Genomic DNA, 23304 nt, shown 5'->3' on the forward strand with positions numbered 1-23304 from the left:
GATTTATATTTAAATGGTTTTTAATATAAATTTAAACAGAATTATTGGAGAAGGAAATGGCAACCTACTCCAGTATTCTTGCCTGGAAAATCCCATGTCAGAGGAGCCTGGTGGGCTACAGTTCATGGGGCTGCAAAGAGTCAAACACGCCTTAATGACTAAACAACAACCAGAATTACACCAATATGGATTTTCATTAGGAAGTCTTTTTGCCATGAATTCCATGGAGCTAATTTAACTTTCTGTGCAGTACTGTTAATTCCATTTTTTCCCATTTTAATAGTACTGAACTGATTTTGCTTGCATTCAGTTGTTTCATGTAAGTATTTATCCTTTGTCAGCTCTATACCCAGATCCCATTGCTGCTAGCTATGTGTCTGCCATTGTGAGTTTAACTGTGGCTTGTACTCTGACCAGATTCATTTTCCCAGTCACGCTTCTTGAGTTTGAGTTTTGTCAAGATTTGCTTCTCCTTGCAGTTGTTGTCTTCCCAATGCTCAGTTTTAGCCATTGTTAGTTTTGTTTTGTGGTTGGTCTGTTTCCACTTAGAATATTCACTACCTGCTGGATAAAAGACTGGCTGTCTTTATGCCTCAGCTAATCTGTAGGGAGACTGGAAGCAGCCCTCATGCGGCTGAGGGCTGCTGTCCTGTCGCCAGGGTCCAGTGTGTTCTCTTCCAGTTGTTAGGTGCCCACTGCCTCTGCCACACATGCACTGGGTCCTCCCAGGACTGTCCCTGTCGGGGTCCCAGTCTCTTCAATGGCAAGTCAGTGGTGGGATCAGAGCATCCTGCCCCAGGGTGGATAGATGGTAGCCCTGGCAGAGGGAACAGCACTAGCAAAGCCTTGAGTCAGGAAAACATGGGGACCCCTGAGGCACCTCAGTGACCAGGCAGAAAGCAGGGAGATGAATGAGCTGTCGTGGCACCAAGTTCCCACCAGCGTCCAACCCTTGCAGGCCAGAACCACTCCCTTCTCTCAGCACGGCCTTCCTTTCGTCTAGAACGCCTCGGACATGCCCGAGACCATCACCAGCCGGGACGCCGCCCGGTTCCCCATCATCGCCAGCTGCACGCTCTTGGGACTCTACCTCTTTTTCAAAGTAAGTCCTTTGTCACCTGGTGTGTCATTTGGTTTAAATAACTTTATTTTATTTTGTTCTGTTTTTCCCATCACAGGAGACATGCATGTTCATTTATAGAAAATAAAGAGCAGAAAAGTAATAACAATTCACCCCTCGACCCACTTCCCTGCTGTGATGTCGGGGGGCTCCTTCCCACCAGACTTTATTTCCCTTCTCCGTGGAGCTTTCTGTTCTGTTCTGTTTTGGTTTCTGTTTTTGTACTCTCCATGCTGGGGTGGGGTATAGCTGTGTCTCAGACATACCTCTATCATACTAATTGCTTTTCTTTTTTTTTTAATTTATCGAGGTTTATTTTCCCAATAAAAGTTATACAGGCTCAGTGTTGAAAACCTGGAAAACACAGAAAAGTAAAAAGGGGAAAACAGCAGCCATCCAAAACCCCCCTGCCAGAGACAGTCACAGAGCCCCTTTGGAGGTGTGTCCTTCCTCTGCTGCTCCCGTGCATGGTTCCTCTGTAGCTGTGACCACGTGGCGTGTTCAGTCCTGTAGCTGCTTCCCTCACTTCACATTGAAAGCATCATAAGCATTTTCTCATGTACTGCAGACTCGCAAACTTTTTATCTTAGTCTAACATGCACTGTTTTCTGATGACGAAAGTAATTTATGCAGAAAACAGAGGAGAAAAACACACAGGTCATCACCATTAACACCTTGGCATCTCCTTTCAGACTTTTCATAAGCATGTTTTCAACGTAATTATAGTCATTTTATAACTTTTTTTAAAAAATAACACAGTACAAGCACTTTTTTCCTGGTCATTGAAACATTTTCAAGGACTTCTTTTTTCTTTGCCACCCTTCATGGCCTGTGCATGGTCTTAGTTCCCTGACCAGGGATTGAACCTGTGCTCCCTGCAGTGGAAGTGCAAAGTCCTAACCACTGGACCACGACGAAAGTCCTTCCTTAAGGGTCACTCTTCATTTACATTTTAAAAATACATGTACGCAAAAAAATAAAATAAAAATACATGTATGTAGTTTAAAAATATTTTCTTTTCAATCTAAGAGGAAATGTAAATAAACCATAATACTCTCCCCAGCGTAGTTTCTTGTGAGTTATTCTGTTATGCATAGGTCCACATTTATGTAAAAATTTTCAAACAGCTATATATATATATATATATTATATATATATCAAACATACAGTTCTTATCAGGGAGATATTTTTGTATGAGCACCGTCAGCTCTGCCTCGTTCTCTGTAACAGCTGCTTATGGTTCTGTTTCACGGATGCACCCTGAGGGGCATCCGGCGGTGGGAAGTCCCAGCACTGTAGCCGTCTGTGGGCATCGTCGTGGGCACCTCTCAGCACAGTCACGTGTTGTCAGGTGTATCTGCAGTAGGGCTACCAGCTCAGACAGCATCTCCATGTGGTAATCAGAACAGATTGTGTCACATCCTTCTGATTTTACCAGTTTATGTGCCCTCCAGCAGTTACAAGTGTGCTGACTTCCCTGTACTCCCACCTACATCGAGCAGCATCAAAATCCTTTACTTTTCCCAGTCTGTGGATGAGTCAAAAACAATGCCTGTTTCCAGTTCCATCGCTTCCTCATTACTGGATCAGAACCACCCCTTTTAATGATTTCAGAATATCCCTTCCAAGCAGATAACACCACGGCTGACTGACAGCATCGCCCTCACTTCACACAGATAACGTAGTTCTGATTTTTACTCTTGTCAGTAAGAAGGCATCAGGTAACATTAGGTGTTCACTATTTTTTCTTTTCCTTTTTTCCTGGACCTCAGGAGAAGAGGTGGATTTCTCACTTGCTTTGGTGCACAGCACACCGCCATCAGCCACACCAGGCTGCCCTCCTTGTTTTCTTCACCCCTGACACCCATCTCCATTTTCCACCTTCATTTCCCTTCACCAGACACACCTGCCCTCATGCGTTTGTGTCGTTGGATGTGTGTCTTTTTCTAAAGCATATGGTCTGAGTGTGTCTGTGTGTCTTTGGTGAGAGTCTCATCCCCATACGTAGCACTGGGTCCCTTTCCCTCTCCCCTCTACTCTTGCGATCTCTCCGTGGCTCTGTGTACGTGAGCGCGGTGCATCCAACTTGGCTTTTGGCAAAATTCTCAAGTCTCTACTGTACTAAGTGCTAGGAATACACACCCAGGCCTTTGCCTCAGGACCATCCCAATATGTTCAGTATTTAGGATTCTCTCCTTAGGCTAGATTCCCCAGAAAGGAATTTCTGGCAGCAGAGGGTGTGAACATGTTTATTTAAGGCTCCGAACACCTATTGCTCAGCTTGTCCTCCTCTCCAGGCAGGTAAGCCCCAGCCTGCCTTGTGCCAGAGGACACAGTGTCCATCCCCACCACGTCACCAGAGTGTCATGTTGTGATTTCTGAAAGGCAGCTGCCTGGATATCACAGGCACCAGTTTCTTCCCAAACTCCAGACTGACCACTGGATGTGGCTTGTGTAGCAGTGGCTCTCACTTTCTCACTCGGCCCCTTTCCTCCTCTCCTGGTTAGGGCACCGGAGTTTGTTGCACTTCTCAGGATCATAAAATTTACCTTATCATACCTCATTTAAACCTGATTGTTTTGAGGCAGCTTAAATCCAATAGTATAAGGAAAATAAAGGAAGAAATTGGGGTAAAGGAGAAAAAAGAATAAAATAGTAGAAAGCGAGGAAGCTTTGGGCGAGGACCCTACCCCGACCCTGTGCTCTAGACTCTGCAGACTTATACTCATGCCAGAAGTGCCCCTGACATGGGTATAGCCCTGACTTCTAGCAGCTGAAGCACAAGTTCAGAATTGGCGCACAATTCGTAGGCCACACAGTCAAGCTGACCAGAAGCTCAAAGACATGGCCAGAGGGAAATTTTTCCCCGAGGCCTGTGTTGAAAGAGAACTGTGGTGGGGGAGCACATCCTTGCGAGTTAACTCGGTCCACACGCCTGTGCGGGTGGGAGCGCTCACCCTGTGGCCACTGATGTCAGTCTACGAGTTTCTGTTGAGAACTCACACGCCGGGTGCTGTGCTGGGTGCTGGGCACTGCAGTGGGGAAAACAGCGGGCCCACCCCTGCCCTCCAGGAGCTTGTTAAGTGGTGCAGACAGACACCAGTCTGGCAGTCAGTAGATAAACATGCAGTGAGAGTCCTAGGCAGTGCTGTGGAGTCGAGGCCTGTAGCACCAGAACAGCACGGAAGGACCTGCCCCTGCCCAAGCCCCCACCTCAGACAGCAGCCCCTTACCTGCCTTGCTGCTCAGCCGAGAACCCTAGACACGCCCTCCCCCCCCGCAGCCTGCAGCCCTGGGCGCGTCCTGCTTCTCTGGCTCAGACAGCTGGAGTCTGACCCCCCTCTCGTCACGTCCTCCATCCTCCCACGTGCAGTGCCCGCTTCGCTGGGCTGTCACCTGGGACTTTGCCCTGTGGGGTGTGCCTTCCCCACAGCTGCAGAGGGATCCTCTCAGGCCATCAGACCAGGTCACAGCCTTGCCCTCAGCCCTGCAACACCAGCGTGTCTTACCCAGACGAATCTAAAGCCTTTTTCACGGCTCTGCAGCTTCCGTCTCCCTCCTGCCGTCCCAGCCTCGTCTCCGGACGCTCTGCTTCCTCCCTCAGCTCCAGGCCTGCAGACCCTCACTGTTCCCTGCACACGGGAACACGAGCCCCCTCAGGACGCTTCCCACCGCCTCCAGGGCTCTTCCCCCAGACATCCTCACAGCCACTCCCGTACTGCCTTCGGGTCTACTCCTAGGTGAAGTGTCGGAGGCTTTCCTGGGCCATGAATGACATTCCCCCCCACTCTGCTTACACTGCGGTGCTTTTCTCAGCACCCATCTCCAGCTGACGGTGTGTTGCACGTTCATCTCTTGAGATTCTCCCTCTCTGGTGCCTGAACTCCGTGAGAGCAGGGACTTTTCTGCCTCTTCCAATGCTGAGCACGGCGTATGGCACGTAGCAGACGGTAAACATGAGCTGAATTAATGAAGATCATGTCAAGGAAAGCTGCTCAGAAGCCCAAGTGAGGAGAAGAGAGCTTCCCAGACAGAGGGGCATGTGTGCGGGCCGCCCACGGGTGGGAACGTAGCACGCCAAGCTTGTTAAGTGGTAGAGACAGACACCAGTCTAGCAGTCAGTAGATAAACACGGCACGAGCTGCAGCCAAAGAGGCCTGCGGTGGCCACTACGAGGACACGAGGAGCCAAGGAGAGGATGCGGACTTGAGTAGGGAAGCTCAAGCAGGGAACCTGCTGAGAGGTGTTAAGCAGGGGAGCAAGGTGATCAGACAGGCGTTTAGACAGATCCAAGAACAGCCTTGTTTGAGAGTCATCAGTGGCCCCGTGTCCCACCCCACAGCACATTATTTTCCCCCCAGTAAGAGGGCCTCACAATAACAAAAGACAATACGATTCTGTGACTGTGGAGCCTTTCCAAAGTCCAGAGTTAACATGTGGCCACTGCCTCTGGAGCCCTGTGAGAGAGAACGTTCCTCAGGTTCACCCAAAATAAGACCCCGGAGCAGCTGTCAGGGCCTGCCATCAGAGCTTCAGGCATCACTGTGGGAGAGGTGGCCCAGGAGGGTGCAGAGTGAGCAGGGCGCAGGTGACTCGTAACTGGGTGGCCACCCACAGGCTCCCTCAGCTTTTGAGCAGAGAGAGGAAGCTGGGAAGAGTTTGTTCTGGGGTTCAGATGGCTCTTGGGACTTCGAACATCAGGCTCCCCTCCCCTGTGACTGCCACACACACACACACACACACACACACACACCCCATTGCCTGTCTCCAAGTAGAGCCACCAAGGGCACACCTGCAGGCTCCTATAGTCAGTTCAGTTCAGTCACTCAGTTGTGTCCAACTCTTGATGACCACTTGGGGAGGCATATCTGAGGGCTTGAGGGTCCTTCCCTTTTTCCTGTTGCCATAGAAACTGAAAGCCCCCCATCCCAGTACCATCTGAGATTCTTCCTAACACTGTTCCCCAACTCCAGAGTGGGGAGGCCATCTCCAGAAGAAAAGCGGGGAGTCTGGTTTCCTCATGGCCTCCAACAACCCTGATGTCCTGTTTCTCTTTGTATCTCTGCCTCAGATATTCTCCCAGGAGTACATCAACCTCTTGCTGTCCATGTATTTCTTCGTGCTGGGAATCCTGGCCCTGTCCCACACCATCAGGTCAGAAGGCATCTCTGCGACCTATGAAGCAGCTTTCTCAAGAGCCAGTACAGGGTCTCGGATGAGAACATGACCTTTGGCATCATTCAGAGCCAGGTTTGAATCCTGGCTGTAAAAACCCAAGGAAATTTTTCCCCGTGTTATAGCATGGGTAACCCTGCACGAGAACCGGAGCCTCTCTGGGCCACGGTTTCTTTCCAAGGAAGGATAAGACTGTCCGGTGGGTGTTTGTCACCACGGTTGTTAGGGAAATTATCTGTGAACAGTAATGTCGTGGTAGTTGTCACAGTACTGAGATGAGTTATGCCGGTGCCACCTGCTGGGTGTCGTGGCTGCTGCGCGCTAAGCTGGCTTCTTACTTGTGGTCTCAGCTCGTAAGAGCAAGGGAGTACTGAGAGAAGTTAGGAGCACAGGCTCCGGAATTTGACTACCTGACTTGGAATCCAGACTCTGCCACTTAATAGCCCTGTGACTTTGGGCAGGTTACTTAATCTCTCTGTCCTCAATTTCCTCACCTGAATGTGAAGGAAAATGATCATACCTTTCTCACTGGTCACGTAGAAACTTTTCAGTAGCTTTTCGAGTGTTCAGTAGCTGTTAGCCATTGTTGTTATCATTGTAATCTGTTGCTTTTAATCCTATGACACATTCAGAAACTGAAGCTCAGAGAGGTTAAGAAATTTGCTAGGATGACACAGCTGATAAGCAGCAGAGCAAAGATTCAAATCTAAGTTTCTGTGGCCACAGAGCCCATCCTCGTTTCACTGCCACCCTGTTCAGATCGTCACGTGCTGTGTCAGTTCAGTGGGGATGAAGGAACTAAACCAGGAGGCCTCAGGTGGGGCTGCGTACCCAATGGGAGTGGGGTCCCCAGCCCATCCCCTGGCTGTGACTGCAAAGGACCCCAACCTGCTTCATCTGGCCCCTTGAAGAGGTACATCCTCAGGCTGAGGTTTCAGCCTGAGGTGGTCAGCAGACCAGGAGAAGTTCCCGGAAGGCGGGAACGCAACTTGAACTCAGCTCCGAAAGGTCGGAACCTGGAAGAGGGTGTATGAGGGAGAGGCCGGGCCAGGAGCCAGAAGGTCTGTGCGCATTGTAGGTGCAGTCAGAGAGGAAGAGCGGGATCCTCAGGGAAGCCCTGGGAGTGGGCGGAGTTTGGCCTGGTTCCTCGAGGCAGGACCTGGGAGTCAAGAATGTGGGCCCAAGAGGCAGTCAGACCTGGAACCAAGGCTCAAGTTACCCAAGCTCTCTGAGCATCAGTTTCTTCACCTGTAAAATGGAGATACGGGGAGTACCTCCTTGGAGGGGCGTGGGAAGGTTCAAGTGAGCATGTCTGTGACATGCCCAGAGCGAGGGGTGTGTCCAGAGCCCACCGAGAGTGAGAGCAGCTGGCTCGAGTTCACACAGCCACATGGGGCCAAGTCAGTGTTGTCTTCCACTTCACCCAGCTTCACCCACAAGGCCATGCTCTAGGGCCACACCCCAGCCCCCCAGTCCTGGAGATCCTGGCTGACGAGCCCAGCAAGATAGTGGCAGACCTCGTCACCCTTCCCCAGTGGACAGACCTCTCCTCTCCTGGTGGGCCAGGTGAGAGAGGTCATTTCCCATGCTGGTTGTGCCAGTAACTCAGTTGTGTCCAACTCTGCGACCCCTGGACTGTAGCCCACCAGGCTTCTCTGTCCATGGGGATTCTCCAGGACAGAATGCTGGAGTGGGTTGCTATGCCTTCCTCCAGGGGATCTGACTGACCTGGGTTTGATCCCGTGTTGCAGGTGGATTCTTTACTGTCTGAGTACCAGGGAAGCCCAAGAATACTGGAGTGGGTAGCCTATCCCTTCTCCAGGAGATCTTCCCAACCCAGGAATTGGACCAGGGTCTGCTGGATTGCAGGCGGATTCTTTACCAGCTGACCTACCAGGGAATCCCATGCTGGTTAGGAGCCCCCCAGTTCTAGCGCATCCCACCCCCCTCAGCATCTGCAAGAGTCCTTACCACAGCCCAACCACTGCCTTAGCATGAAAGAACCAAATGTATTTTGTTTGACCAGGTGCTAAGGAGTTGATTATTTCACTGTATCTCAACAGTCCTGCAAGAGAGATCACCAGCCACCTGCCCAGCAGGATATTTTGAACCTTTGTCATTTTGACACCTGAGATCTTTCTTTTTTCCTTTTAGGACAGTAACTGAGAAACATTGTCCAAAATTTCTCATGGATTAACCAAGAAAGAATTGTCTATCTTTGAACCAGTTCATAATTTTTATTGATAGAAATTATCAGCAGAAAATAGAACCGAAGCCACTAAAACTGCACGTGGTAAAAATTGTCAGTGACTGTCATTATCTTGAGACGATTTAGAGCACACAGTGTGACTTGGGAAGATGAGACCTTGTGAAAATGATGATTGGCCATGGGCATAAGGGATACTCACCATTTGGGGTCCAAGCTATCCTCTGAAAAAGAAATTGATACAGACTGAAAAACTGGGAAGAATGGGATGAAAGAAAGCCTTACTATAAAATGTACAGGGAAAAGAACTGAATCAGATAAAAATAATTTTAGCAGAAAAGGAGGAGAGCATAATTTAATTGTGCTATTCAGATAATTGATCTAAGAATTAAATTTACCTTCCTTTGATCAAATGGAATTTTCTTAAGTATTTTCTCCTAGAAGTCTACAGTATTGTTAAAATTTTGGTTAGTTGTTTGTATGTATCCCCAAACATAGTCAGACCTTCCTCAGGATCCAAACAAGGACTGCAGGATCAAGACAGGAAAACTGAGGCTCAGAGAGCGTCACAGCCTTCAGGAGCAGAGTGGTTTTGAGCACGGGTCTAACTGTGCAGCCAGGTATTTTTTGTAGTTTGGGGAAAAATGAAGGAGAAGAGAGAGCTTAAAGATGGGGCCTGGGCACGCGCTCTCCGATGGGTCTGTGGTTTCCTGAGGACAGGCAGAGAAGGGGTTTGTCTGCTGAGAGGCTGTGGGGGCTGAGCCCCAAGCCAGGGAGTCCAGGCTGCGGCGTTTATGGGATTCCTTCCACTTCCCCAGCTGCCGTGAGCCTCCCAGGGAAGAAACCACAGCCTGAAGTGTTACAGCAAAGTGAGGGCCCACAGCCTGCCTTCACTCTCTATAGCCACCAAGACTCAAGCCTGTGCCAGTACCCTTCCTGCCAAGGGAACCGGGCAGCTTATTTTTACCACCTCTGAGCTCATATCCCACCTAGCTGACCTTTAGAGGATAAGGTCCCTAAGACCACGATGTGCAACCCCAGGAGGGAGAGGCCACACACCAATTTGCCCTTTGCTTTCACCCCCAGGGGAGAAGGGCAGCAGGATGTGGTTTCCCAGCAGAAAGCAGTGACCTTTAGGCTTGAAGTGAGCCATCAAGGGCTGGAAGGAGTGAGTCTCCGCCTGCTACAAAAACCTGCATTCAGAGGTGTTCAGCAAGCATTTACCAGCTGCCTCTCACGACCCCTGCCCATAAGGCAGGCTCACACCAGCCAGGTTGCTTGTCTCTTGCCCCATATTATCCAGCAGCCCCTCTTCTTGGGATAACAAAGACATTTGTCTAGAGACTTCATACTTGGAGTTGAAGCTGCAGTTAAGCTTATAGGGTGCCAGGCGTTCATCTAATCCTCTTAATGATCCAGTGAGAAAGGTATTGTTACAGTGTTCCAAATGAGGAGACAGTTGCAGGGAACAGTTAAGTAACTTTGCCAAGGTCACACAGCTCAATGGCAGGGCCAGGATTTGAATCCAGGAAACCTGGCTCCAGAGTCCATGCTCTCAACCCCTTGCCCTCTGCTTGTCGGGCTCCTAAGGTGCACACCAGGCTGGAGTGAAGGGCTTAGCACCTCAGGCCTTCTCTCTACCTCTGCACACACCCTCTGGCTTCATGGTCCTGAGACGTGATTCAGCAAACTGAGCTGAGAGTGGCTTCCAGCCTCATCCCTCCCAGCTGCTGCCTCCCACCTGCTCAGAGCCTGTTTGTGGAAACCCACTCCCAGTTGCATCTTGTATCAGTCATCTCTACATAATCACAAAGCCTTGTCGTCATTCATCCCATAGCTCTGTAGACGGGGAGGGATTGGCTGTGTGTCGAGTGGAAACTAAGGCCCAGAGATAGTTCTTAATCCACATTTTCTTCCTCCACGCTCCGGGACCTTAGAGAGCTCCCTTTTCCCTGCCTTTACCTCTGTGCCCTGGGTACCCTGTGCCCTGGGTACCCCTTGGCCTGGGTACATTTTCCTTTAGCTGGGAGCACCATTGTGAATTTGCCTGCTTCATCAGTCATCAGTCTGATCTGGTGTTGCTGAATGCTTTCAAGTTCAACCACCTGCGATGATAGACATTGAGTATTTATGACCCCTGTTGAGGATCTAGCGCTGGGCTAAACTTCTCCCTCTCCTTCTCCCCTACTTTCACAGCAGCTCTTTGAATCAGGTGGTATTATCCCCACATTCAGCAGAGAGACTGATCCACTAAAGTAAGGCTAGGGCCTCACGTGGCAGAGCAGGTGTCAGGGCTGGGCCACCCTGGTTTGTGTCTGCTCCATGATACTGCTTAGTATCCACACCCAGGCTGAGCCAAAAGCCCTAGTTTTCTGTTCATGCTCCAAAGGCGATCCAGAAAAGAAAGTCTCTGCTCCCTGCCAGGCCAGGAAGTAGACCATGCTGAGTAATCAGAATGCTTCCAGAGACGAGGCCAAGCCCATCCTGAGCCACAAATAGGCCCCGTGGAAGGAGTGAATGTGAGCCTGCTCTCGCCCAAGGGGCTGTGATTCATCTCACTCATCAAGTCCAGCCGAGTTTGTAAAAATCACAGGCCTGTCACATCATGGAATGGGGTGACCATCAGGTCATCTGACTTAATAGATCTGGAAGGGAATCAAGGAATATGCATTCTTTTTTCTTCCCATGTTTAATTCCTTTTATTTGTATTACGAAGCTGACACCATGGTTATTACTCGAATTAGAGGTGACAGTAACTTAGCTTATACTGTTTCCATTTTATCTGTGTTGGCACAGTTTATATAATAGTTAAGGAATCATCTAGAAGGAATTGCTGCTTGCCAGCATCTCTAAGTGTTCTGGGAAACTAATAATTAAAGGAAATGGTCAAAACAAATCCCCTCAAGAAGAATACTAGTCAACTCAGGCTTGCTTCAGGTCTGCTAACTGCTAAAGTGTGCTAGATTTTTGCAGGGTTTAAAAAACATATTAAAGTAGTTTCAGACACTTACAAGGGTTTTTTGGGGGGGAGGGGTTCGACCCCTGAGTCAGGAAGATCCCCTGGAGAAGGAAGTGGCAACCCACTCCAGTATTCTTGCCTGAAAAATCCCATGGACAGAGGAGCCTGGGGCAACAGTCCAAAGGGTCGCAAAGAGTCACTGAGTTCCAAGCACACACACAAGAGGCTACCTGTGAAAGAGTAATTAGATAGCCATTTTAATGGGAAGTCTCCAGTAGCCTCAGAACGCAAAGGAACACTGCAGCTTTGATTTGTCACATTGCACACACCTGGATTGCGCTTGAAATAAACAATTCTGAGAAATTGGGATAGAGGGTTTACCTTTTTGCTTCTAGAGTCAACAGCAAAACTCACGCCACCTCACCATCTGCCTCTCTGCCTTGAGCCAGGAGAAGGGGCTGCGCATCTCATTTCCCTTATGAGTCTGCCCACAGTTTGTGCACATGGCTTTACTGTGGACCAGGCTGGGTCCACTGCCTCTGGCTGGGCAGGGAGCTGGCAAGGAGGATGGGGTTTATCTGGGGCCGTTTGCGGCTAATGGGCCCCTTTCAGCTGCTGGCCTTCCAGCTTCCTCAGCAATATGGACCTAGGCATTCTCACTCTAAAGAGTCAGATCTCACTGGGCTACTAGTCTGCCCCTTACTTCAGCTCTGCTGTCCGCCTAGACTCAGAGGGTCTCCTTGAAGAGTGAGGACTTACCCTATGCGGGCTTAAGCCAGAATATGCATTCTTGACAGGGGACTCTCATATAGATTGTGGATAAACCAGATTTTGGAATCCATTGCTCTCCTAAAAACTGTTTTAGGTGAAAGTCTGCGTCTTTTGTGGTTCTTGGATAATAACTAAGAGGCTGCATGGAAGCCGGAATCATAAAGACCTAGATTCAGGTCTCAGCTCAAGATACTGACTTCCCATGTAGCCCTGGGCAGTCACTTGCCCTCTGAGGGCCTCTGTTTTCACATCTCTACAATGGGCACAATAACACCTACCTCTCAGAGCAGCTGTGACGTTGTTGGGAGGTAACAGCTTGTAAACAGATGTCTGGGGTTGTGGGACCCCCACAGGGGCTCTGTTTGCCAACCTGCTTTGTCTTTCCTTTCAGCCCTTTCATGAATAAGTTTTTTCCAGCCAACTTCCCAAACCGACAATACCAGCTGCTGTTCACACAGGGCTCTGGGGAGAACAAGGAAGGTCAGTGCTGCCGCCGTCCCCTGCCTTGGCCGTACCTTGGGTGTCTTCCCACTCCCCTCTCCTCCCCTTTGTCTCTCCAATACTGGGACTCCCTGGTACAGCAAGTGATGGGCAAGGTGGGCTCTGGGATGACATCCCCACTCTGCCACTGGGTGCTCACTGTTACCTCTGTGAGCTTTGAGTGGTTTGTTGGGCTTTTTTGGTTTTGCTTTGTTTTTTCATCTGTAAAATGAGCATCATAACGTAGTACCTCCCTTATAAGCTTGTTGTTAGGACTGTGAGTAAGTGATGAGTGGAAAGCATTCAGCACAGCGCCTGGCTCAGTAAACGGTAAACAGTTGGCTCCTGAAGCTATTTTTATCATGTCTGTTTTTAGTGTGATTACTTCCCTAGCTAAGATTTGAAAAGGAGGTTCCATGGCTTTTGAAAAAAATGAAAGCCACAGGGAATTGGGGAAAGCCTGGGTCCTGTGAGTTAGCTAGGGTGTGGGTTCGACTGCTGTAACAGGATTATCAACAGCTTGGACAGATGGAAGGTATTTCTCTCTCGTGTACAAGTCTGAGCTTGTGAATGTCACACTTGTGGATGTGCCCAGCACGTTCTGCCTCGTCCCTGCAGAGCAGCGGTTTTATATGATTCCTTTGTGCATCTGCAGGTGTCTGTGCCCGGTCAGTGACCGTGGGGGTTTCACCTGTCTTGTGCTCTGCCACGCTCGGGTCAGTGGGTCCAGGGTAGCACACCATCGCTTCGCAGGCTGTCCCAAAGGACAGAGAGGCCTTTCCACAGGCCCATTTGGCTACAGGGGAAGCTGGAAAATGTGGCTGAGAGCTAGTTGGCCTCGTTTCCAGTTGAAAATCATCAGGGTATTGTTACCACAGAGGGGAGAACAAACAATTGGGGCCAACCGGCAGTCTGCTACAGTCTGGAATCTGAAAGGAAAGCCTGCGCTCTGTGACCCTGGGCAGGCTCCACCACCTCTCTGAGCCTCCTCATTAGGATGAGGATAACATCAGGATGTCTGCCGCAGGCTCCCCAGCAGAGCAGCCTCAGTCAGGGCCTCCCGCCTGCCGCTTCTCCGGGCCTCCCTCTCTCACCTGCTCCCTCCTCTACTGGTGACACAGGGCTCCCAGCAACCTTCTTGACTCCTTTGGTGGCAGAGTAGAAAGATTCCTGAATGAACTGGGACCTTGCAAAGGGCCTTGGGCTCAGTGCAGGCAGCATTGGTTGAGCACCCACTGTATGCAGGCTCTGTGCTGAGTGCTTTGTAAGGACCACCTCACTTGCTCCCCATGGCATTCTATCAGGGAGGTGCTGTGATCCCCATTTTTTTGTTTTGTGTTTATTTTTTTGGTTGCACCTCTTGGCATGTGGAACTTCCCCAACCAGGGATCAAGCCCATGCCCCCTGCAGTGGAAGGGTGGAGTCTTAACCCCTGGACCACCAGGGAAGCCCTGTGATCCTCTTGTTACAGATGAGGAAACTAAAACTCAAGAGAGGGAGCCGCCTCCCCAGCTGGTTGCCCAGCTGCTAGTGCAGAGCATGGGCTTCCAGCACCATGGACCACCTCCCACTGACCCCGCATCAGGTCTGGGTTCCCTCTTGGCCTCCATTCCCTCCTCTAGGAAATTGGAGAGTCTGGGGTTGGGGAGGGCTCCAGTGAGCACCCCCAGCCTGTGGGTCTCTGATGGAGCCCACAGCCATGCCCTCCTCCGTCCAGGGGCTGACAGGTGGGAGGGGCAGCCCCGCCCCGGGGAGTGGACTTACCCGGCCTCTCTGCCCAGAGATCATCAATTATGAGTTTGACACCAAGGACCTGGTGTGCCTGGGCCTGAGCAGCATCGTTGGCGTCTGGTACCTGCTGAGGAAGGTGAGTAGCCAGGGCCTAGGCAATTGCGAGGGGTGGTGGAGCACTGGAGGCGCAAGGTGGTGACCAGTGAGGTGGCCTCACTCTCCCCTTCCCCCAGCACTGGATTGCCAACAACCTCTTCGGCCTGGCCTTCTCCCTTAACGGGGTAGAACTCCTGCACCTGAACAACGTCAGCACCGGCTGCATCCTGCTGGGCGGGCTCTTCATCTACGACATCTTCTGGGTGAGTTGGGCAGGGATGTGCAGGAGGTCCAGTGGAGGGCAGCCACCTTGACCTGCAGGTAAGGCCCCAGATCAGGTCCTTTCTGGGGCAGTGCCCTCAACTGTGAAGTAGATGACAGAGCAGAGTCCCATCCCCGCTTGCCTAGAGCTCACCTTTCTTTGCCCTGTGCCTGCCAGCCGTCCTCTCTCCCTCACAGTGAGCCCAGCAGGGGATTGCTTATCCCATGTCTCTCCAGCAAGCGAGTTGAGGCTCAGAACAGCTGAGGCAGGGGTGGTTAAAGCAGATGAGTGGACACTGTCAAGCAAGACACTGACCATGAGGACAGAGACTGTGCTGGGCTAAGGGACCTGCCACCCTCGTGCTGAGAGGCACCCCTGAATGAGTGGTGCTGGAGGACTTCCTCTCTCAGGAAGGACAGAGCCCTGACCTGACAGGATGCCCAGCCAGGGCCTCAGGGATCCTCTCCTAACTCCTTGGAATTGCCCCTCTCTGCTGCCCAGACAAGCAGCTCCAGGAAGTGTCCATTTGGCCATGTCGGTGGCCGCCTCATCTCAACTTTACATCTGCTCTGGAACCCTTCTTGGCTCCCTGTCCCTCTCCCGCCCGTCGCAGGCAGCCCCTCGTTGAGAAGCCAAGCACAGCCACTGCTTCCCACCTGCCCGCACTTCCCTCCAGACTCCTCTTTTCTCCTTCTAGGTATTTGGCACCAATGTGATGGTGACAGTGGCGAAGTCCTTTGAGGCGCCAATAAAGTGTAAGTGACCGCCCCCCGCGGGAGCCCGTCTGCCCCGCCCTGGCGGCCATTCCCGCGTGGTCCCTGATTCAGTTAATACCCTCCCTCAGCTGTTCCTTCTCCAGGTTCCCTGGTGTCTAGGGCCTGCTTTCCTTCTCCTCTTTGATTTGTCGGCTGTGTTCCCACACAGCCATCCTCTGGCCACCTGGTCATAGAGAGCGGTGTCTAAAACAGCCCGTGGCAGGGCAGGCAGGGGCCTCCAGAGGAGGACACTCCCACGTCCAGACCTGGAGCCCCCTCCCTGGATCCCTGTAACGCATAACCAGCAGGTGGTGTCTGCCCCACTCCTCTCACACTTCCCTGGTTGTGATTTCAGTGTATCCATTGTTATAAATATTAGAAACCTCACCTACAGACCTCTGGAAATGTTGTCATTTCACATGGCAACAAGCCCTGTGGCGGAGCACCTAGAGCTGGGTTTATGATCCTCAGTGGCATCGCCAAGAGCCAGGGTCACGTCAGCCCTCCACCCCACCATTCTCAGCATGTTCAGGGGCAAAGAAGGGGAACTTTATGTCTCCGTTTCATCAGAGAGGGATGTTTTTCCCTGAATCTCCCTGCAGCCTCTCTCATATTTCACAGTCTAGAATTGGGTCACAGGCCCAAGTTCATTGTTCCTCATCAGAGGGGGATGAGAAAAAGCATGATGAGCTTGGGGTTTAAGCCTTAGACTAATCAAGAATCACTCCCTGGCATCGCGAGACCCAAAGAGGAGGATGGAATCCGTCAGACATGATGGAAGGAGGAAGGGGGATCCTGTTGGGCAGTCAGGGTGGAGCCAGCCCCGAGAGCCGAGCAACAGCTGCGCTCTTCGTGGTCTGACTCCGCAGCTGCACGTGGGTCCTCTCTGTGAGCCAGAGAGAGGCTCACAGTCACACGGCTGCTCCTAGATGCTGCACAGGGTCACGGCTCAGTGACCCCAGAGGAAAGTTCCTCCCAGCTTTGGCTTGGATGGGGCCTCTCCGGGCCCAGGAACTAGGCTCTCCCATTGGGGGTGGTACGGAGGACAGGGTCACCGCCTTCTCCAGTGCTTGGGGGCAGTGTTTTGAGTTGGCAGCCTCCCAGAACCAAGGGTGTAAGGTGAGGGCAGTCGTGCAGACCAAGAGAACAGATGCTGGCCAAGCCAGAAGAGCAACTATGCTTCACATGCTGTGATGGATGAACCCAGCCAGCAGGTCAGGAAAGCTTTCCTGAGTCCCAAAGAATGAATATGCATTTAGCAAGCATGAATGGCAGTAGGGGCATTTGAAAGAGAGAACAGCTTCAGGCCAGGGCTGCAAGCAGAAGAATGCATGGAGGGAGCAGAAAATCTGAGAGGGAGCATGATGACTTTAGGGGAGCAGCAAAAAAGAGGCCAGAAGCTGAGGATGGCATGCAGGGAGCCCGGCTGCTGCCCAGTGGGCAGTGAATGCGCCATTGGAAGACTCTGGACAGGGAAATGACAGTCCCCTCTGGTTTCTGGTGTTTGGAATTGGGGGTTTTGTCTTGGGGAGAAAGCTTGTTGCCCTCTACTGCTAGGAGTAGTCTAGCAGAGTGGTTAAGTGGGCAGTTAGTGAAGTCAGAAAGCCTGGATTTGAATCCCAGATCTGATATGTACTGGCTCTGTGGCCTGAGTGGGGAGACTTCACCTCTGTGGGCCCTGGTTTCCAGATCTGCCACTCAGGATTGAATGACAGCAGATTTAGGAGGGTCAGACAAGGAGAGCTGTAAATCACTATGACTGTGTATTCAAGGCAGGAAAAAGTGGACAGGGAAGGACCTCTGTACGATTCATTAGGGAAGCACAATATTGGCCAGAACCCACCCATCTTACCTCTGTTTATATGCCATTGGCCAGAGCTGGGTCACATGACCACCCATGGCTGAAGGGAAGTCAGGAATTCGGAGACCAGATTGTCCTGACTGTCTTAGCCTTATACCACGCTTGATTCATCACCTGGGAGGGCAGCCTCACACAGAAGCAGGACTCGGTTAGTAAAGACGTAACAGTTAAGGTTAACAGTGTGTTCAAATAACCTAATCTTCACCACAACACTATGGGGTCAGTTCGGTGGTTATACCCATTTTACAGGTGAGACAATTAAGGCCCAGAGTAGTTAAGTGAACTGTGCACAGTCACACAGCAGAGCCAGAATTCAGACCCACACAGTCTGACCCTGAAGCCCACATATAACTGGTGAACTGCTCCAAGGCTGTCTGGATGAAATCCAGTTACAGCTGCCCCTTGCCATAGCTGGACATACAGGGAGGCATTTTCCTCAATCTGTATTTATCCAAACAAGTTGGCCAGCAGGATTTCTGAGTAAGGGGCTGTACGTAAGGGATTTGTAGGTAGGTAGCATCCTCATCATCAACAGATACAGAAAGCCTGTAGCCCAAGCTCTTCCTTCTTCAGAACAAGGGTCTGTCCACACCTCCTGTGGTGAGATGGAAAGCCTGTTAGATGCCAGCACCATGTGGGCTCTTTCATCTTTTATATGCTAGGCTTTGGGGTCAGTCCCACTTAACCAAAGAGTTCTGGCTATTAAGAGGCATTGAAGTTGTAAGACATGTGAGTTACAGCTCAGTAAAGGCATTAAACCTTGAGCCTAGATAATTCTAGATTCTTCCTGCTCTAACTAGCTGTGATTCCAGATGGACACACCGCCCTTGAGCCTGTCACCATCCTCTCGACTCCCCATTCCCGTCCTCCCACCCAGCAATGCAAGTGTGTAAGTGCCATACACCAGAGGTGGAGGCTAGGAGTGCATGAGCTGGGCTCTCACCAACTCCTCACATCCCTGCCTCCCCCTCCAGTGGTGTTTCCCCAGGACCTGCTGGAGAAGGGCCTGGAAGCGGACAACTTTGCCATGCTGGGACTCGGAGACATCGTCATTCCAGGTGACGGGGCCAGGGCAGGGGCCAAAGTGCAGGGGGTGGAGAGGGATTCCATGGAGAAGGAAACACAGCCTTTCTCACCAGGAGAGGGAAGAAGGAGGGGTTAGGCTGTGCGATTCCCCCATCACCACCTGCCCAGGGTTTGGTGAAGGGGGTCCACCTCAGCACACACGGAGCACCAATGTGGGCTGGACCTCGGAGGGATGGTGGTGAGCAAGACTGCCTTCATGGAGCTTGGCTGGGTGAACAGACATTACTCGAGAGCTGTAGAAATAAATGTATATGACAGATTGAAATATAAGCACATTCAATGGCAGTCTTAAAGGAAACTGACCCCCTCACACTGCGCGTACACACACCCTTCCCAGCGTTTACAGGCGACACAGGTGTGCTAGAACTGCCACAGTCTCCTTGGCCCCCCTCTCCCCAGTGTGGGGAGGACACCAGGGAGAGCACGCCCTGTGTGTGGACACAGGCTGCATAGCTGTGCTCCTATGTCTGCTGTTTTAGCAGAGGGACCAGTGGCCTGCACCTGCCTGACCACACAGCCTGGCCTCTGAGTCCACTGTGTGTGTGTGGGGGCTGGTCAGGACGCCTGTGGATATGGGCACAGGTGCGCCTGTGTATGGGCCCGAGCATGGGCACACATCCTGCGGGCCTGCAGCCCGAACTGCCGGTCAGGAAACTCTGGGCAAAGTTGAGCTGCCTCTCTCAGGGCAGCTGAAATGGCTGAGACTTGGATGCCGTGTGCCTACAAGACCTAGGCCCGGTGACAGGGGTGCTGCACACCCAAAGGGCTTTCTTACTCCCTAGTCACAGAGGCTCAGAGTCAGAGGGTTAGAAGCACTCCTGGTGTTTGCTTAAAAGAAGAAAGCTTGGAACAAATTAAAAGCCAGTTTGTTTTCCAGTATAGGAAGTAATAGCCATCCTGCTAGTGAGCAGGAGTGTACAGGCACTTCTGTGTGACACTTTCCTTTTGTGGTACGTGTGGTGGTGAAGCAGAGGCTTTCTCTCTCATAGCAGTGAGCAACCTGAGGCTCAGAAGTGAAGGGACTTAACATAAATTCACACACTAGCCAGCAAGAGGGCCAGGACTCAGACCAAGTCTGCTGCTGCTGCTGCTGCTGCTAAGTCGCTTCAGTCGTGTCCGACTCTCTGCGACCCCATCGACGGCGGCCCACCAGGCTCCCCCGTCCCTGGGATTCTCCAGGCAAGAATACTGGAGTGGGTTGCCATTTCCTTCTCGAATGCATGAAAGTGAAAAGTGAAAATGAAGTTGCTCAGTTGTGTCCGTCTCTTAGCGACCCCATGGACTGCAGCCCACCAGGCTCCCCTGTCCATGGGATTTTCCAGGCAAGAGTACTGGAGTGGGGTGCCATTGCCTTCTCCACAGACCAGGTCTATCTGACTGCAAAGAAAGGTGACATTGTCAAAACTGCTTTTATGACAGTAACAACAATAGTAAGATCATAATCCCAGAGCCATCATTTGTCAAGCACCTGTTGTTTGCCAAGCAGTATGCTCATTGTTTTTTCATATATTATCTTTGCTTCCTTTAGCAGCCCGATGAGGTAGAGAGTATTTCCATTTTGCTGATGAAGAAACTGAGGTTAAGAGAGACTTGCCTAAGAGGTCATGGTCTTGAATCCAGGTGTTCCCATAGCTTGTGGTGCTGGGAGGCAGGGAAGAAGCCCCATCAGAGATGAAGAAATGCATTTGGTTGGCCCTTCAGAGCGTGGTCTGTCCCAGGCACCCACAGACTTCCCCAAGTGTCCTTGTTGGGTGGTTCTGGGCTCCAGGCCTGCACAGGACATCTCTGCATATCCACAAATCCCTGTGTGTACCAGAAGTCTTCCAACAGTCACAGTTGGTATGAGTTATTGCATCCTCTCAGAGCCTCAGGGATAATCTTGAAGGAAGAATAGGTTGCGGGGTGTTATTTTAAGGATCAAGTGCAGTATTATGAGTAGAAGAAGCTCTTGGGAGCTCTGACCCATGGATTAGTTGAAGAGTAGTTGTAGAATTCAGCTGCCAGGGGCCACCAAATTCCTAGTTTTGTTTCCAGAAAGGCAGCATTTGTCTGTTCTCACCACCCACCAGCTCCCAGCTGTAGTCTTCGCTGGGGACTAAATCCTTTTCTTCTTTGAAATGAATCACATGTTGCCAGTCAGTGCTTCTCATCAACATAGAATGTTTGGTTCCTAAGAGCGTGCTCTCAACCAAATGAGGTTCAGCCCTGCTGTGTCTGAGCCCAAAGACAAGTCAGGGAGAGACACAGGGATGGCCGTGTGTGGGCAACATACAGAGGCTAGACTGGGTGGCTGTGTCTCAGGGACTCAGGTTTCTGGGGATGACTAGGCCAGATCTCAAAATGCAAATAGGAGTGCAGTGGGTGGACAGAGTTCACTGTCCCCACCTGAGCTCCTGCAGAGCCTCCTAGTGTCTGCTTCTGTGCTCTCCCACCAACCAATCAACTGCCACAGGGGTCTTTTTCAAAATCTTTTATGTTATTCTCCCACTTGGAACACTTCCAGAAGTGTCCCCTTACTCCTAGAATAAAGACCCAACTCCTCTCCCCCACGGGGCCCTGCACTGCAGATCCAGCCCCCAGCATCTCCTACTCTGGGCTGCAGCCTGTCCTGCCACACCTCCTGAGCTCTGTTTCCTCAAGACCTTTGCACATGCTCTTCCCTCTCCCTGGCAAGTGTCACTTCCTCAAAAAGGCCCTCTTTCCTCCCCAGCCACCACCCCCAGCCTGGGTCTCATCCCATGACAGACCTTCCCATGACACAGGAGCACCCTTTCACAGTTACAGTCTCGTACTGGTCTTTGTTAATGTTTGATCAGCATGCCCCGCCCCCAGGTTTTGCTCCCCACTGTATTGCCTACAGCACCTAGTGCTTAGGCCTCCTGTAAATGTTCGGTTGCACCCAGGGTGGTACAACAGATGGTGCTGTGAAGTGCCAGTCAGTGTGGTCCCAGGCCAGAGCAGTCTACCTGGAACAGTTCTGCCACTTAGTCCTCTTCCAGTGAGGGTCCCCCATTGTTCCAGGTGGACTGAAGGTAGAGAAACAGGATTTCTGCTGGGAGTTGGCAGTCTCAGCCACACTGTGTCCCCAGTAATTGCTCTGTGGCTGAGAACAGCAGGCTGGGGACCCAGTTGTCAGTTGTATGCTTCTTCCCTATCTCCATCTAACCCTGGTTTTCTCCCCACAGGAATCTTCATTGCCTTGTTGCTGCGTTTCGACATCAGGTAAGCCACTTAGGAACCCTAGTCCTCAAGTTCCACAAGTGAGGCCCTCCCCCACCCAGGCAGGAGGTTCTGTGGGGTTCCTCAGTTTGGAGGAGCCCAAAGAGGGTAACTCAGGTCACAGACCCTCCACCCAACAGCAGCCAGAACAATTCTGATTTTATCTGCATTGTACATTCTGAGGTTCTAAGTGCCCAGAGAGCCTGGAGAGGGTGGGGAAGGTTTGACTCATAGGCTGAGATGGAATCCCAGAAGGTCCTGGTGGCACCCATAGTGCTTTCTCACTGAGTGGTCTTGGCAAGGAAACTGACCTTTCCAGGCAAGGTTCTCATCCTGAAGTTGGTGGTCGCTCCTGCCTGGGGCTGACGGGGACAGTGTGGAGGGAGTGCTGAGACCAACTGGCCTTGGTGGCTCCCGGGACATCCAGCAGCAGGTACAGTCCTCATTGCCACCGACTCATCAGCCACGGGTCAGGTCACCGTATCCCAGCTGCTCTCACTGCTACCCACCCTCTCCTTACTCAGACATTCTTCAGTCCCTTGTAGCACAAGGGAGAGGGAAGGGGGCCAAGCTGAGCCACCACTTGAAACTCAGAAAAGGTCGCACCTTTTCAGGTGGGTGACGGCACCTGGGCAAAGCTGGGCCTGCCCCCAGCAGGTGGCGCTGTCTTCCTAGAGGAGGGCTTTCTGTGTGTATATGCTTAATTTACACTGGTTCATGGACTATTTCTTAATCTCCTTAAGTCCAGTAGTTGCAAAAACAGTAATAATGTTGAAAGTGGTAGTGAGAAGCCCATTGCCAGCATCATGGAAAGCCAGGCTTCATGCAGATCTGAGCTTTCCCCCGCTCACATCGCTCGGGGTGGTTTGGGTAGGGCCACTGGGGAGCCTTTGGAAGAGACCTGGCCGGTCTCTAAGGAGAAACACATCTGTGCTGGCTGCTCCACGGCTAGGTTTTCAGAGGTGATACAAAGAGAAACCTATAGGAGTCTCCAGGCCATTTGCTAGAGAACCAGGTTCGGCTGGCAGCACCCTCCAAGGAAGAGTCCTTGTCCTGCAGGTCCTTGGGAGCTTGTTCCAGAATCTGTGCACCGTTCCCAAAGGGAGTCTCTTGTACTCCAGGCTGCACAGCAGGACTGTTCTCAGTGGACTGTGGCTCCCAGCTCAGAAGCCGCCAGGGCAAAGGGAAAGGAGTCAGTCCCCCTTCATTCCACAGATGCTGCTAGACACACACAAAGGTCCTGAGCTGGCATTGTGAAAGGGCGTCAAGTGATGGTAATGCCAGGATGCTTGTGGGTCAGTTCTTCTGAAGCTGATCTTAGGTGAATTGCCCAGGAAGCCACTGGCATTTTATCCTTGTAATCAGCATCTTTTTAGTATCCATGATGGGTTCCTGAACTATTAGCTCCACTGCACTTAAAAGTAAGAACTTAGCTTTACAGTTTCTGTATCTGTGTTCCTCAAAACATGAGCCCCAAACCAGCAAGGATCTACTCTTTAGCACAAGGAACTATACTTGATACTTTGTAATCACTTATAAGAGAATAAAGAATATATGTATATCTGAATCACAGTGTTACACAC

General features: G+C 51.3%; 1 protein-coding gene across 5 annotated transcripts in view; it reads left to right on the forward strand.

The window, feature by feature from the left end:
• Positions 1–23304, forward strand: part of HM13 (histocompatibility minor 13) — a 42453-nt gene that overhangs the window by 10776 nt on the left and 8373 nt on the right. For 3 of the 5 annotated variants that reach the window (XR_011248230.1, XM_069548262.1, XM_069548261.1), the window contains exons 2-9: positions 1004–1102; positions 6192–6274; positions 12623–12711; positions 14493–14578; positions 14676–14801; positions 15498–15555; positions 18391–18474; positions 21688–21724. Coding sequence is in view for 3 of the 5 variants with exons in the window: in XM_069548262.1 (XP_069404363.1) it covers positions 1004–1102; positions 6192–6274; positions 12623–12711; positions 14493–14578; positions 14676–14801; positions 15498–15555; positions 18391–18474; positions 21688–21724 (662 nt within the window). In the remaining 2 variants the exon portion in view is untranslated. Of the gene's footprint in view, positions 1–1003; positions 1103–6191; positions 6275–12622; positions 12712–14438; positions 14579–14675; positions 14802–15497; positions 15556–18390; positions 18475–21687; positions 21725–23304 lie in introns of all 5 variants that reach the window. The other 2 variants (XR_011248229.1, XM_069548260.1) reach the window with 1 other exon arrangement.

This window comes from Ovis canadensis, chromosome 13 (genome assembly GCF_042477335.2).
Source record: "Ovis canadensis isolate MfBH-ARS-UI-01 breed Bighorn chromosome 13, ARS-UI_OviCan_v2, whole genome shotgun sequence".
NCBI classification, from domain to species: domain Eukaryota; kingdom Metazoa; phylum Chordata; class Mammalia; order Artiodactyla; family Bovidae; genus Ovis; species Ovis canadensis.